We start from the raw sequence: 13,233 nt of genomic DNA, 5'->3' as shown, positions 1-13,233 counted from the left end.
CATTGGAATACAAGTCAGTATTTTGGCCATTGTGTTTCTTGTTAAGCCTTGTTCTGAACAGAATTGCATCAGAATTATGGAGTAAGGAATGCTCACTACTATAAAATTCCAAATACAATTCTGGAAGGGCTCAAGCTTGCTCGTTTCCCCCAGTGATTTTTTTTTTTTAAATCACTGCAGGAGTCATATAGATCTCTGTGGGGATGCTGATAGAGAGAGAGGCATCACAACAGAGAAGACATAATCCCCAGGTCTCAACAGATGGCATGTTTGCTTGAGGGGACTGGAAGTAAACCCTCTGTGCCCTATCTTAGTGGATACATAAACTACTGGATAGGCAGTCTCTAGATAATCAGACCCTGTGGCATGAACCTACAATCCAATTATAAATAAGTGAAGCTTGAGTCTTCGGAGAGGGGCGGCATACAAATCTAATAGATAGATAGATAGATAGATAGATAGATAGATAGATAGATAGATAGATAGATAGATAGATAGATAGATAGATAGTAGTGATGTGTAAGTATATCAAGGCACACCCATTATGGCCCAATTGCATTTCATTTGCATTTCATTCTTTTGACCAGTTGTAGTTTCCAAGTAATGTTCAAATCTAACCCCAAATAGGACATATTGCAATAAATGGAATTTAATTTCCATTGATCTTTATCCTTAAAAGATTTAGATAACAATAGTCCATTTTGTATATCTAATGAAACTATCATATATTTAAGAAAACAATATTCTGGAATGCAGGGAGAAAATCCCAGATAAATATTGAAAAGCCAAGGTAGGGTTAATGTCCTTTTATCTATTATATTGCCAAAAATATAGACAACACCATGTTTGATCTCCTGGCAACAGACAATATACATGCATTATCTTCTCCCTACAGAGTAGCAGTGACAGAAAAATGAAGTGGACTCAAAATCAAAGTCCTTTTTTCAGCATGTCTCACACTAGAATTTTCTACAATAAAATAGCCCGTGTTCGCAAAGAAAAAATAAAATATCTGGAGGCATCAAAAGAAAACAAATTAATTTTTAAATCATATACATGATAGTGCCTTGAATTAAATGCAAAACTCTGTATATGACAGAGTGTGCTTTTTGTATTCATGCCACATATCGGGAAGTTTTAAATAAGTTTTTATTTGCAGTAATTATTTGAAAAATAAGGTATCGGAATACAAATTCAGCAATATTGGGAGCAAGCAATGAAGAAAGTTTCTTAGTAGAGAAGGGTGCAGAATTAAGATTCCTAGGAAGATACAATAAAACAAAATGTGACTCCTGATTTCATAAATCTATTGCAAATTTAAAGGTGAGCAGAAGACTCATTTAAAAAAAAAAACCCAATTATGGCTTACATGATCAGCAATTGTCCGCCCTAGTTTATCCATTCTTGACCCAGCTTCTGCAATTTTCTTTGCTGCACTGATTACATCAGATGTATTTTTTAGAGGTCCTTTACCTCTGCAAAAGAGAACAGAATATTTGTCTTGACAAATCAATGGAATGTATTTGCTTGCAAATTATTTCCCACAATACAGTGATACCTTGTCTTACAAACTTAATTGGTTCTGGGACGAGGTTCTTAAGGTGAAAAGTTTGTAAGACGAAACAATGTTTCCCATAGGAATAAATGGAAAAGCGATTCATGCGTGGAAGCCCAAAATTCACCCCTTTTGCCAGCCAAAGCGCCCGTTTTTGCACTGTTGGGATTCCCCTGAGGTTCCCCTCCATAGGAAACCCCACCTCTGGACTTCTGTGTTTTTGTGATGCTGCAGGGAAATCCCAGCAGGAGAATCCCAGCATCGCAAAAACAAGTGCTTCGCTGTCAACGGAAGTCTGGAGGTGGGGTTTCCCATGGAGAGGAGCCTCAGGGGAATCCCAGCAGCGCAAAAATGGGTGCTTCTCTGGCAACGGAAGTCAGGAGGCGGGGCATCCCAGCGGCGGCGGTGAGTTTGTAAGGTGAAAATAGTTTGTAAGAAGAGGCAAAAAAATCTTAAACCCCGGGTTTGTATTTCAAAAAGTTTGTATGACAAGGTGTTTGTAGGATGAGGTATCACTGTATAGGACTCACCAAAAGACTCCAATGGTAGTCCTCACTTAATGATTATTTGAAGTTATGACTGCCTCCCCCCATAAAGTGACTTATGACCCACCCACAAAGTTGTGACTGCCGTACTCCCGGGTTGCATGATTAAATTAGTAGACCAGCAAAATGCTGTGGACATAGTATATGTAGATTTCAGCAAGGCATTTGACAAAGTAGACCACAACCTACTTCTTGGTAAGCTAGAAAAATGCTAGAATAGCTAGAATAGACAGCATTACCACCAGATGGATTTATAATTGACTTGACAAACTATACTCAATGAGTAATCCTTAACATTGACATATAAGGAAATAAGCAGTGGGATACCACAAGGGTCTGCAGACTGCGGAGTGTTGGTGAAACATGGGCATGCCTAGGTAAGCCCATGACTGCTCTCGCAGCTGCATTCTGCACGATCTGAAGTTTCCGAACACTTTTCAAAGGTAGCCCCATGTAGAGACCATTACAGTAGTTGAACCTCGAGGTGATGAGGACATGTGTGACTGTGAGTAATGAGTCCCGGTCCAGATAGGGCCGCAACTGGTGCACCAGGCGAACCTGGGCAAACGCCCCCCTCGCCACAGCTGAAAGATGGTTCTCTAATGTGAGCTGTGGATCGAGGAGGACGCCCAAGTTACGGACCCTCTCCGAGGGGGTCAATAATTCCCCCCCCAGGGTAATGGAAGGACAGATGGAATTGTCCTTGGGAGGCAAAACCCACAGCCACTCCGTCTTATCCGGGTTGAGTTTGAGTCTGTTGACACCCATCAAGGCCCCAACAGCCTCCAGACACCGGCACATCACTTCCACCGCTTCGTTGACTGGACATGGGGTGGAGATGTAAAGCTGGGTATCATCAGCGTACTGATGATACCTTACCTCATGCCCTTGGATGATCTCACCCAGCGGTTTCATGTAGATATTAAATAGCAGGGGGGAGAGGACCGACCCCTGAGGCACCCCACAAGGGAGAGACCTCAGAGTCGACCTCTGGCCCCCCACTAACACCGACTGCAACCGGCCGGAGAGGTAGGAGGAGAACCACTGGAGAACAGTGCCTCCCACCCCCAACCCCTCCAGCCGGTGCAGAAGGATACCATGGTCGATGGTATCGAAAGCCGCTGAGAGGTCAAGAAGCACCAGGACAGAGGATAAACCCCTGTCCTGGGCCCGCCAGAGATCATCCATCAACGCGACCAAAGCAGTTTCCGTGCTGTAACCGGGCCTGAAACCTGACTGCTGGGGACCTAGATAATCGGCTTCTTCCAAGGACCGTTGGAGCTGGAGTGCCACCACCTTCTCGACAACCTTCCCCATAAAGGGAAGGTTGGAGACTGGCCGGTAGTTATTAAGTATGGCTGGGTCCAGGGAAGGCTTCTTGAGGAGGGGGCGCACAAGCGCCTCTTTATAGGATGATGGAAAGGATCCCCTCCCCAAGGAAGCGTTGATAATCTCCTGGACCCAGCTCCGTGTCACCTCCCTGCCGGCCGAGACCAGCCAGGAGGGACACGGATCCAGTAAACAGGTGGCGGAACTCACAGCTCCAATGGCCTTGTCCACTTCATCAGATGTCACCAGATCAAACTCTTCCCAGACAGGTGGACAAGTACGGGCCCCAGTCACCTTGACTGACTCGTTGTCAGCCGACTCTGTTTCCAATTGGAGTCGAGGTCCGCCCGAATCTGAGCGATTTTATCAGCGAAAAATGTGTTAAAGTCCTCGGCACTACTCTGTAAGGGCTCCCCAGCTCCCCCCTGGTTAAGAAGGGAGCGGGTCACACTAAACAGAGCGGCCGGGCGGGATTCCGCTGATGCAATCAAGGCGGCATGATACGCGCATCTTGCCGCCTTGAGCGCCACTTTGTAAGTCTTAATAAAAGCTCTTACAAGTGTTCGATCGGATTCAGACTTGCTCTTCCTCCATCGCTTCTCTAGACGTCTCTTCTGGCGTTTCAACTCCCGGAGCTCCTCGTTGAACTATGGAGCTCTACGGGGTCTAGCGCCACGGAGAGGTCGCAAAGGCGCAATCCGATCAAGAGCCTCCGCTGCAGCCTTGTTCCAGGCTTCCGCAAGAGACTCCGCCGAACTGTGGACGAGTGCATCTGGAATAACCCCAAGCGCCGTCTGAAAGCCCTCTGGGTCCATCAGGCGTCTGGGGCGGAACATCTTAATTGGTTCCGTCTCCCTGCGGGGAAGGATTGGAGCCAGGAAGTCAAGCCGTAGTAGAAAATGGTCTGACCATGACAAAGGCAATATTTCTAAGCCCCTTAGTCTCAGACCATTACTCAATTGCTCAGAGAGGAATACCATGTCGGGCGCGTGCCCTCCCTCATGAGTCGGACCCTGTATTACTTGAGTCAGGTCCATGGCTGTCATGGTGGCCATGAACTCCTGTGCCAGTCCAAAGGCTTCGCCGAGTGACAGCAGGTTGAAGTCCCACAAGACAATAAGTCTGGGGAACTCCACCGCCAACCCGGCTACCTCCTCGAGCAGCACAGGCAGGGCTTTTGACACGCAGCTGGGAGGCAGGTACGTGAGAAACAAGCCCACCTGAACCCCTAAGTCCAGCTTCATCAAGAGAGATTCGCAACCCGCAATCTCTGGAGCAATGAGTCTACGTAGGCAAAGGCTCTCCCTGGCTATAATAGCCACTCCTCCCCCACTTCCCTGGGGTCGAGGTTGATACCATATCTGAAACCCAGCTGGGCAAATTTCAGAGAGAGGAACTCCTCCCTCTGGGCCCAGCCAGGTTTCAGTAATACATGCCAGGTCGGCCTCCTCATCCAGGATTAGATCCCGGATGAAGAGAGCTTTTATCCAACAAAATGAAATTTAATGTGGGGAAAAGCAAGATTTTACACCTGGGCAGAAAACCCCCCAAATGTTTAAGTACAGATTATGCAAAACCATTAAATATAGTCAATGCAGTCTTATTAAACAAACTTTACTCCTCCTCATTTAGGGGGAACCTACCCTATGGGTAGGTCAAACTACCCTGTGGGTGTCAAACACAACTTCATCACGTGATATATCGTGATGTATCACAATGTTTTTTGCTTTTGTGGAGCCAGGATGGGCATGGCCTGTGAATAACATATCCAGCCATTGGGGCACCAGTTTGACAGACCTGAATTGCCCAATCTTAGGCTCTCTACCTCGCCTAGATTGACTTGCAGCTTTAACTGGTTCTCCTTCAGTCTATGGCCCAACACTGGAACAGTTAAGATTAAATTGAAAAGAGGAGGCTTGGTATCGTATTCCTATTGACCCTGCCCTCATTTAGAAATCTGTTCAGAATGGGAGATAAGCGAGAATAAATAAGATCATTTCACAAGGTGTCTGAGACTATTTCAGGCACGTGCTCAACTGTAGTGGATACTGTCAAAGCAAACTAGCTGAGATACAAGAAAAATGAAAGAAGGTTGCCCTTGAAAAACCTACTTGTACAGAATGCTTACCTGGTGAAGTCCGTCATCTCCATCATAATCATGCACATTTGTTTTGCCAGAACAATAATATCATTACTGCTGTCATCCCATTTGGATACTTCAGCATCCAATTTACTCTTTTCTTCTTGGAAGCTGGCAACTTGTTCGGCAATTTTGGCTTTTTGTTCTTGAGGGAGTTGAGCCATGATGGCCTGGAATAAAGATTTTTTTTCTATATATAAAATGCTTTTCAGTAACTGGCTATTCAGATATTTTCACCAGCCAACCTAATTAAGAGTCAAAGTACTCTTTCTCCAAAAAATGCCCAGGAACATTATTTTTTAATCTCCACAATATGGAAAGATGTCATCTTAAAAAGATGACTTTTTAAGCACCTAGTACAAAAAATTTGGTAACCTAGGAAATACATGTTTTCTCCTCCATTTTTACATTGTATGGATGCATAAATTTGAAATTGCTACAGGGGATGAAAAATAAAGTGTTTTCAGAGAGAAAACTGACATATTTTTGAAAGCCAAATTGTAAATGCTGATCAAATCTTATTCAAATCTTCCAAATACATGCAGAATTGGAGGGAAAAGACAACAACCCAGGCTACAGTGTAATTACCAGATCATGATTATTTGATTCAGCTCCTTAAATTACCCAAGATACATTTGGAGGCAGCGAAGTTCGTGTTGCCTACACGCTAAAATGTAAAGCTATTGCAATAAGTGAGAGCAAATTTATAACAGGAAAATTTTAAAAACCATTGAACTTTGAAATAACAAAGGGGGCAGCCTTGGACATTGGCTTGGAAGACCATCTTGTCATAAATGTATCTGTTGGCAAGCAACCGCCCCCAGCTGTACTTTCAAGTAGTGTGAACAGTGGGGGCTCTTGAAAAAGTGAAGTATTACTTTGAGGTTCCTTCTGAACTCTATTTTCTATAGTATTTATCAATGCTTAACATAACAAATGCAACATGACTTTCTCTTTCACTGTTAAGCACACAAGAAACTTGTTAGGATTCAGAAGGTTCTTTTTTTTTAAAAGAAAACATTAAAGGAATGTGAATGCTTAGTAATTCCATGCAGTTTTATCTATTTGAAACTATAATCTACATCTCGTAGAACTGGAGAACAAAGCTGCTCTCAGAAAGACTAAAGTAGCCATTTATGTGTGCATAGAAGATAGAAATATAATGGTATCAAATGGCCATGTTACATTTTTTTCAATAAAATTGTTTTAAATAAATAATAATAATTCCAGTTTGAATTGAATATTCCTTTTCCCATGGCTCGGCTTAAATTAAAATCAAAGATTGTGAATGCAGAAATCAGGTTAGATGATGCCGCAATTATGTGATTTTTATCTAGACGAAGCAACACAAATAGACAATAATCCCAAGTAATATGATAAACAATCAAATAATGCTATACAGATAAACAGATATACTGGGAATGACAGAAATCATGGTATCTTCATTTTAATGTGGCCTTGTACTTGCGCTATATCCAAAGAGATTAAAGCAGATAATTAAATAGGTGTGCCTTACTCTTGCACTATGACCGTGAATAAGTTGATCATCTTCAGTTTGAACACTCGTCCGGCTTCTGACATCAAAATCTTCTGTCTCAAAGTCAGAATCATCCAGTTCTTCAGGTGTCTGCAAACAGAGTTTAAGCCCAAATCAAACTTAAAGAGTAATTTAGGGGAGCATATGTTTCCATGGTTTTAGCATACTCTGAATTTAAAACCTGTCAAACTGAATATTTTAAGACAGATGAATAAACAATACCAACAATCATGTACATTTTATAGATGTTTATCTAGCACAACTGGGAGACAGTTTGATACAAAGGTTAGATAAGCACTTTAAAAAAAGTAATTGTCATTTTATACTGCCTACTTACATTTGCTATATTACAATTTTTCTTGAGCTTGAACAAACAGGCATAAAAATACTATTAATAGCTTCCTATATTGCTGTATTTGTAACACTTTATTTAAGGCAATTTTTGTAGACACTGTATAAAATAACTCAGTCCTGTGCTATATTAAATTACAACTACCCGTTTAAAAGGATAAATTCCTTTTTTGTAGCTTCAGACATCTGCAGTTTGTACTTCTTTTATAGTAGTAATTTGTATTGTTTTTGCGGATTTCTTTCTCCTAGAAAATCAGTTTCCTGGTTTCAGAGGTTTCAAGCCAGAACCACCTCTGCCTGGTTTACCATAATTAGAATGTATACTAGCTCCTGATATTGGGAATGTTGGTAGTATTACAGTGTAGAAACTATCTACAGATGGTAATAGTAAATAGGGTAGAGGAAATCAATTCTCTTCTAACTTCACCTCATTTGAATAAATTGCCTTTTGCATATTTCTATTCTTTATTTTTAAAGTGACTAATCCCTAATGGCATTATACAAGTATTCATGGTACTTCATTTGGGGGCTTTCTTTGAAAATACATCCAATTTGTATTTTAGACAAAATGCGGAACTGCTACTAATTAGGGCTCTTAACAAACACCTAAGAAAAAAGGCATTTGCCTCTCATAATTTATTCATTTTTTAAAAATTTTGCTGCCTCATCTCCATGAAAACCAGACAGATTTTGAATGTGATTTCTGAATCATAAGATAATCCTAGCCTCAGTCCTTACAAATTCTTCTTTGCTGAGATTTTTTTTCCTGATGCAAAGGGGAAAACTTTGCAATGAGCCTACTATCTCATCCTTTGACATTTCTAACTTGTTATGTCAGCCATTTAAGCAGTCTTAAACTATCAAAAGAGCATTATAATAGCATTATAAAACAGAACCATTTAGACACAAAGCTCCATAAATAGATGAAAATCTAAAAATAGTTAAATAGTGCAACCTTTTCAAACATCAATGAACACTCAAAACAAGGGTAAGCTTAACTTGGATTCATGAATTACATCAAGTAATGTATAAAACATGTGTTATAAACCTGTTAATAGATGGCTTGATCAATCACATCAAAAGAAGTTTGTCTGTGGTCTGGTATAATGCAGAAACATTGAACTTTTTCAGTCTGGGGTATTGCTGTGGTTTGAGTGACATGTTGCCTGCTACATTCTAAAAGTGAATAGACCCAGGAACCAAAGTAGCCCCCATTTTGGAATACGGATAGTTTTTAAGAGGTAGAAATGGCAACACTTTTGCTCTTTGAAACACTCCCAAACTTCAAACAATGAAACACTTCTAGTGATTGGCCATCTCACTCTGAAATATGACATCTGCCTAACATAAATACTACACAATGGAAGCCTTATTCTAAATACAACCCAAATGCATGCTTTAAAATGTGTTGGGTTTACATTGGAAAATGGAACAGCTGAGATAGCAACAAATACAGATTTGGAGAGAATGTATGCCAAGCAGTAAATTAAACTGTGACCAGAGTACTAGTGGGCCAAAAAATATCTGAAGTAGCTTAGCTTTATGCCCTCCTCCTCTTCTATGTGGGGAGAGGTGCTTGGACCAAGTGGGGCACCAGGCACCAAAAGTCATTTGGAACATCCTGACTTTGGTAGTCTCCATCACTTTTCTCAACTGCATACAATTTAATTTGAAATGATTGTATTTATTACTGAGCTTAGAAGAAGAGAAAATGGTCAAAGTACATCACTTTATACCCAAAGTGAATAAATATACACCAAAGTAAATAGGTAATGGGTGAAATACAGAGAGCAAGTGTTCAAAATGTAAAATGTTTAGCTGAAGACACAGTAGGCTGCTTAAGTTATTAAGCCGCTGTGATATGCACTAGACGTGTGCATGAATTTACAGAGAATTTAGTGTATGTCTTAAATTACTAATAAAACTTATTTTGAAAAGCAAATGCTATTTCAAGAAAGCTGAAGTTCACTCACTCTGATCATCAGCACTGCTTTTCTGATGTCACGAATTCCATCATATACCAGTCGTGAAGCATCAATAAATTCATTTTCATCCATTGGCTGAGCTGGGTCGGAACTTAATGCTTCTACTGCAGCTTCTACTTGTTCAGTAAAACGTGGCATAACTACAGAACATAGAAAAATTAGGGAATTAGGGAGACAGAGAAATTATACAACGTGATACTAAGCAGGCGTTTTAACTCATATGTATTATTGGAAGAGCACTGTGAGCAGAGAAATATTTATGCTTATGCTGGTAGTAAAGAACAAAACATTCATATGTGTGTGTGTGTATATATATGTGTGTGTGTGTATTTGAAAATTAAGGGAGACTAGGATAGATCTATTTTGGCCTTATTTTGGCTTCATCAACTAGCCATACCCACTGGGACTTGAACCTGCAGCCTTTGCCTTGTAAGGCAGAGAATTATCCTCTAGGCTACAGTATCCAATCCCTCCATCTATATATATATATATACAAGCAGACTAATACTACTAATCTTCTAGTACTAGATACTACCAGACCTTGGTAAGGGTATGGCTAGCTGATGAGAACTAAATAGCTTGAAATAGATCTATACTAGTCTCCCTTCATTTTCATTTAAAATATGTTACACATATAGAATATAATTTGTTGGCTATAAAATTAACTGCCTGGAAGGCCTCTGGAGGGGCTGGTAGGCAAAAATGAAGCAGTATGCTCCCTCCCATATTTGGGTATACCAGGGTGATTCGATAGAAAAAAACATATATAATTTTTTCTGGTACAAGCTGAGACAGGAGGAGAACCTGTGGCCTAGAGGTTAAAAGTTGCTACCTTACAGGCAGATTGCCCAGGTTCAAATCCCGGTAAGGATATGGCTAGCTGATGAGAGCTAAATAGCTTGAAATAAATCTATACTAGTCTCCCTTCATTTTCATTATCAGCAAAAATATAAAAAAACAGACACATATACACATCTCTCTCTCTCTCTGTGTCTGTTTTTGTAAATTTCATAGATTTTCACGGGTACAAGTATGAAGGTCTTGGCATATTCGGGTTCTTCCTGTGTAAGTTTCTGAGATTCCTGGCGACGTTTCGACGAGGTCCTACTTGTCATCTTCAGGCTGGTGCTTTTGACTTTGTGCCAGAGCGAGCAAAGTGTGGTCTGAGCTGCCTTCCCTCTATAAATACTGGTAGGTGGGTGTGGAGTGTTGGCTCAGCTGCTGCAAGCTGTGTTGAAACTTCCTGGGTAGTTGGTGGGGTAACACTATTGCATCAATTACTCAAGGTGTTACCCCACCATATGTATATGCTAATAAGTGAAAATTTTCTTTAAATATTATATATATATAATTTGTGATTCGACACAAAAATATGTAACCCTTCCCTGGTGCAGAGCTGAAGGGATTGGATACTGTAGCCTAGAGGATAATTCTCTGCCTTACAAGGCAAAGGTTGCAGGTTCAAGTCCCAGTGGGTATGGCTAGCTGATGAGGCCAAAATAAGGCCGAAATAGACCTATCCTAGTCTCCCTTAATTTTCAAATTCAGCAAAAAAAAAACATGTGACACACACACACACACACACACATATATATAATATTGTTGAAATCTCATGTGCGTCCTTGTGTGAGATCTCAAAGCAAATCCCACAGCGTGCTTATACGCCTGACCAACATTTCCGCTCCTGGAACAGCCCTCCCCCCCTCCGTGGGGGAACAGCCCACCCGAGTGGCTTCTTTAACTATTAGACAATACTTATACACCTACAAAGGGACTGCAGAAAGACGTGAGGAACATGTTTTCCTGGCTGACTGTTTCATCAAATTAAAAGCATGATTATGTTGTTTACCTTACCTGTGTTCGACAGCAGTTTTGTAGCATCTAAAACCTTTTCTGTATACACCCCGGGTTCATAATTATCCATTTCAGAAGTGACAACATGAATTACTCTTGCTGCACGACCACGGATTGCACCAGCCGTGCGATCTAAACCATCAACATCTTTTTCTTGAAGAGCAATGACACATTTATTTACATCTTCTAGAATATGGTTTTCTGGTGGTAAAAAAAAAAAATGAGGAAATCACATTTGCTACTGATAATGTGTAAATCAGCACCAGTAAGTTTAGAAGAAATTACTATGTAGATTTGCAATACAAAGTTAGGACGAAGCACGCAATTTAAAATAGTCCCCTTGATAAAGAAATCTCTTCATTTTTTAAATAAAAAAATAGCTTAATGTAAGTTTAGGATGGCATAAATATATTCCAATCTTTTTAAAAAATAGATTCACAAGCTGAGCTTAGTCAGAGGCTGTATGTATGATCTTATAGTTGCACAGATTCAAGCTATTGATCAAAAGCCTGAGCTAGAGCAATGGCTCGTGTGCAGCAGATATGGCTCCGCGTGCCACCTCTGGCACCCGTGCTATAGGTTTGCCATCACTGGCCTATGTAGACCACCTGGAAGCTTTAAATGCTCCGGAATGCCACAACAAAGGCAGTGATAAGCGCTTCCTGGTATGTCCCTCTTGTGCCTTCTGGGTGCAATTAAAGTGCTAGTTATAATTCACCAAGCCCTAATTGGCCTACTATCTGGCTAATTGAGGGGTCGTCTATCTTCATGCCATTGCTCTAGCCAGTAAGAGGAGACACGGTATCTTCAATTAAACAATGCCGACTATTGGGATCTAAGAAGTGCCCCAACCACCTGCCTTCTTAAGTGAGATTCCCCCAGAGAGCTGTATGTTCCTTCCCAGATGGCATCCTGTAAACCTGGCTGTTTTCCCAGACCTGTTTGCTTTCATTGTGAACTACATGTAATAGTCTGGAGTTGGGCATGGTCTATATTGAATAACAAAACACAACAAATAAAGGCCTATTTATCACAGGAGTTTATCGTAGCACTAGCATTGCGAAATTCTCTCTCTCCTTCCCCATCCACCTAATTCTAAAAGCCTCTACTATTACCCCTTTCCTGGAGGAAGTACCCAGGTGTAAAAATTAGCTGAACAGTCTTATGTCTTCTTTCTCATTCTATCTTGTTACCCTCTCCATATTTCATAGTATTTTTATTTTAATCACTTGTATAGAAAACTACTGGAATTGCACCAAAGCGGTATAACTTAGGAGGCTAGGTAATCATAATTATCATTATGAATAAAACATTCAAAATGTTCTATAAGAAACAGTTGCTTCACATATGAATTGGACTACTTAGATCATGTATTGTTAAGTTCTTAACTAATTAAAATAATAGCAGCAGAAATTCAATATATGCCCAGGTCTAGAAACTATTTAACCAGGTAAACAATTCAAATGACTTTATGTAAATCATGCAACACAATGAACAAAATCTGCAAGGTGCCCAGCAGAATTACTAGAATTACAGCAAGCAATTGAAAACAACTTAGTTATGACATGGGCATACTGGTATGTCTGGCAGAATGCAAAGTTCCTATTCAGTCTTAAAGAACGTAGTGATGCTGTATTTAAGAGCTTCTGGTATTTACCTGTGCTATACAAAACACAGGTGTAAAAACTTTGGCACAATTTTACGTGTTAAATCACACTACAGAAGCTGCTTTTAGCAATACAGTTCTGTAAAAACAAAGCTAACACAACAGATGTGAACCAAAACCTACGAAGGACACTGAGTGAGGAATACAAATTACAGTCCATAATATGAAATGACAATTCATTAGAGCAACTCTTTCTGTTCATAAGCCTGCTGAAAAAAAAATTAATTTTTTAAAATTTAATTATACAAGGAATTATACGAAGGAAAATAAA

The 13,233-nt window shown here is 40.4% G+C and overlaps 1 protein-coding gene across 1 annotated transcript in view; it reads right to left on the bottom strand.

The window, feature by feature from the left end:
- Positions 1–13,233, bottom strand: part of CTNNA1 (catenin alpha 1) — an 86,336-nt gene that overhangs the window by 3,458 nt on the left and 69,645 nt on the right. The window contains exons 12-16 of the mRNA XM_070732702.1: positions 11,297–11,497; positions 9,431–9,582; positions 7,086–7,196; positions 5,558–5,739; positions 1,370–1,475 (exon numbers count right to left, since the gene is read on the bottom strand). Coding sequence (XP_070588803.1) covers positions 1,370–1,475; positions 5,558–5,739; positions 7,086–7,196; positions 9,431–9,582; positions 11,297–11,497 — 752 coding nt within the window. The remainder of the gene's footprint in view (positions 1–1,369; positions 1,476–5,557; positions 5,740–7,085; positions 7,197–9,430; positions 9,583–11,296; positions 11,498–13,233) is intronic.

Source organism: Erythrolamprus reginae, chromosome 1, assembly GCF_031021105.1.
Source record: "Erythrolamprus reginae isolate rEryReg1 chromosome 1, rEryReg1.hap1, whole genome shotgun sequence".
Taxonomy (NCBI): Eukaryota; Metazoa; Chordata; class Lepidosauria; order Squamata; family Dipsadidae; genus Erythrolamprus; species Erythrolamprus reginae.
Note: the sequence above shows the minus strand (reverse complement) of the source record. Positions and strands in the feature narration are given on the sequence as shown.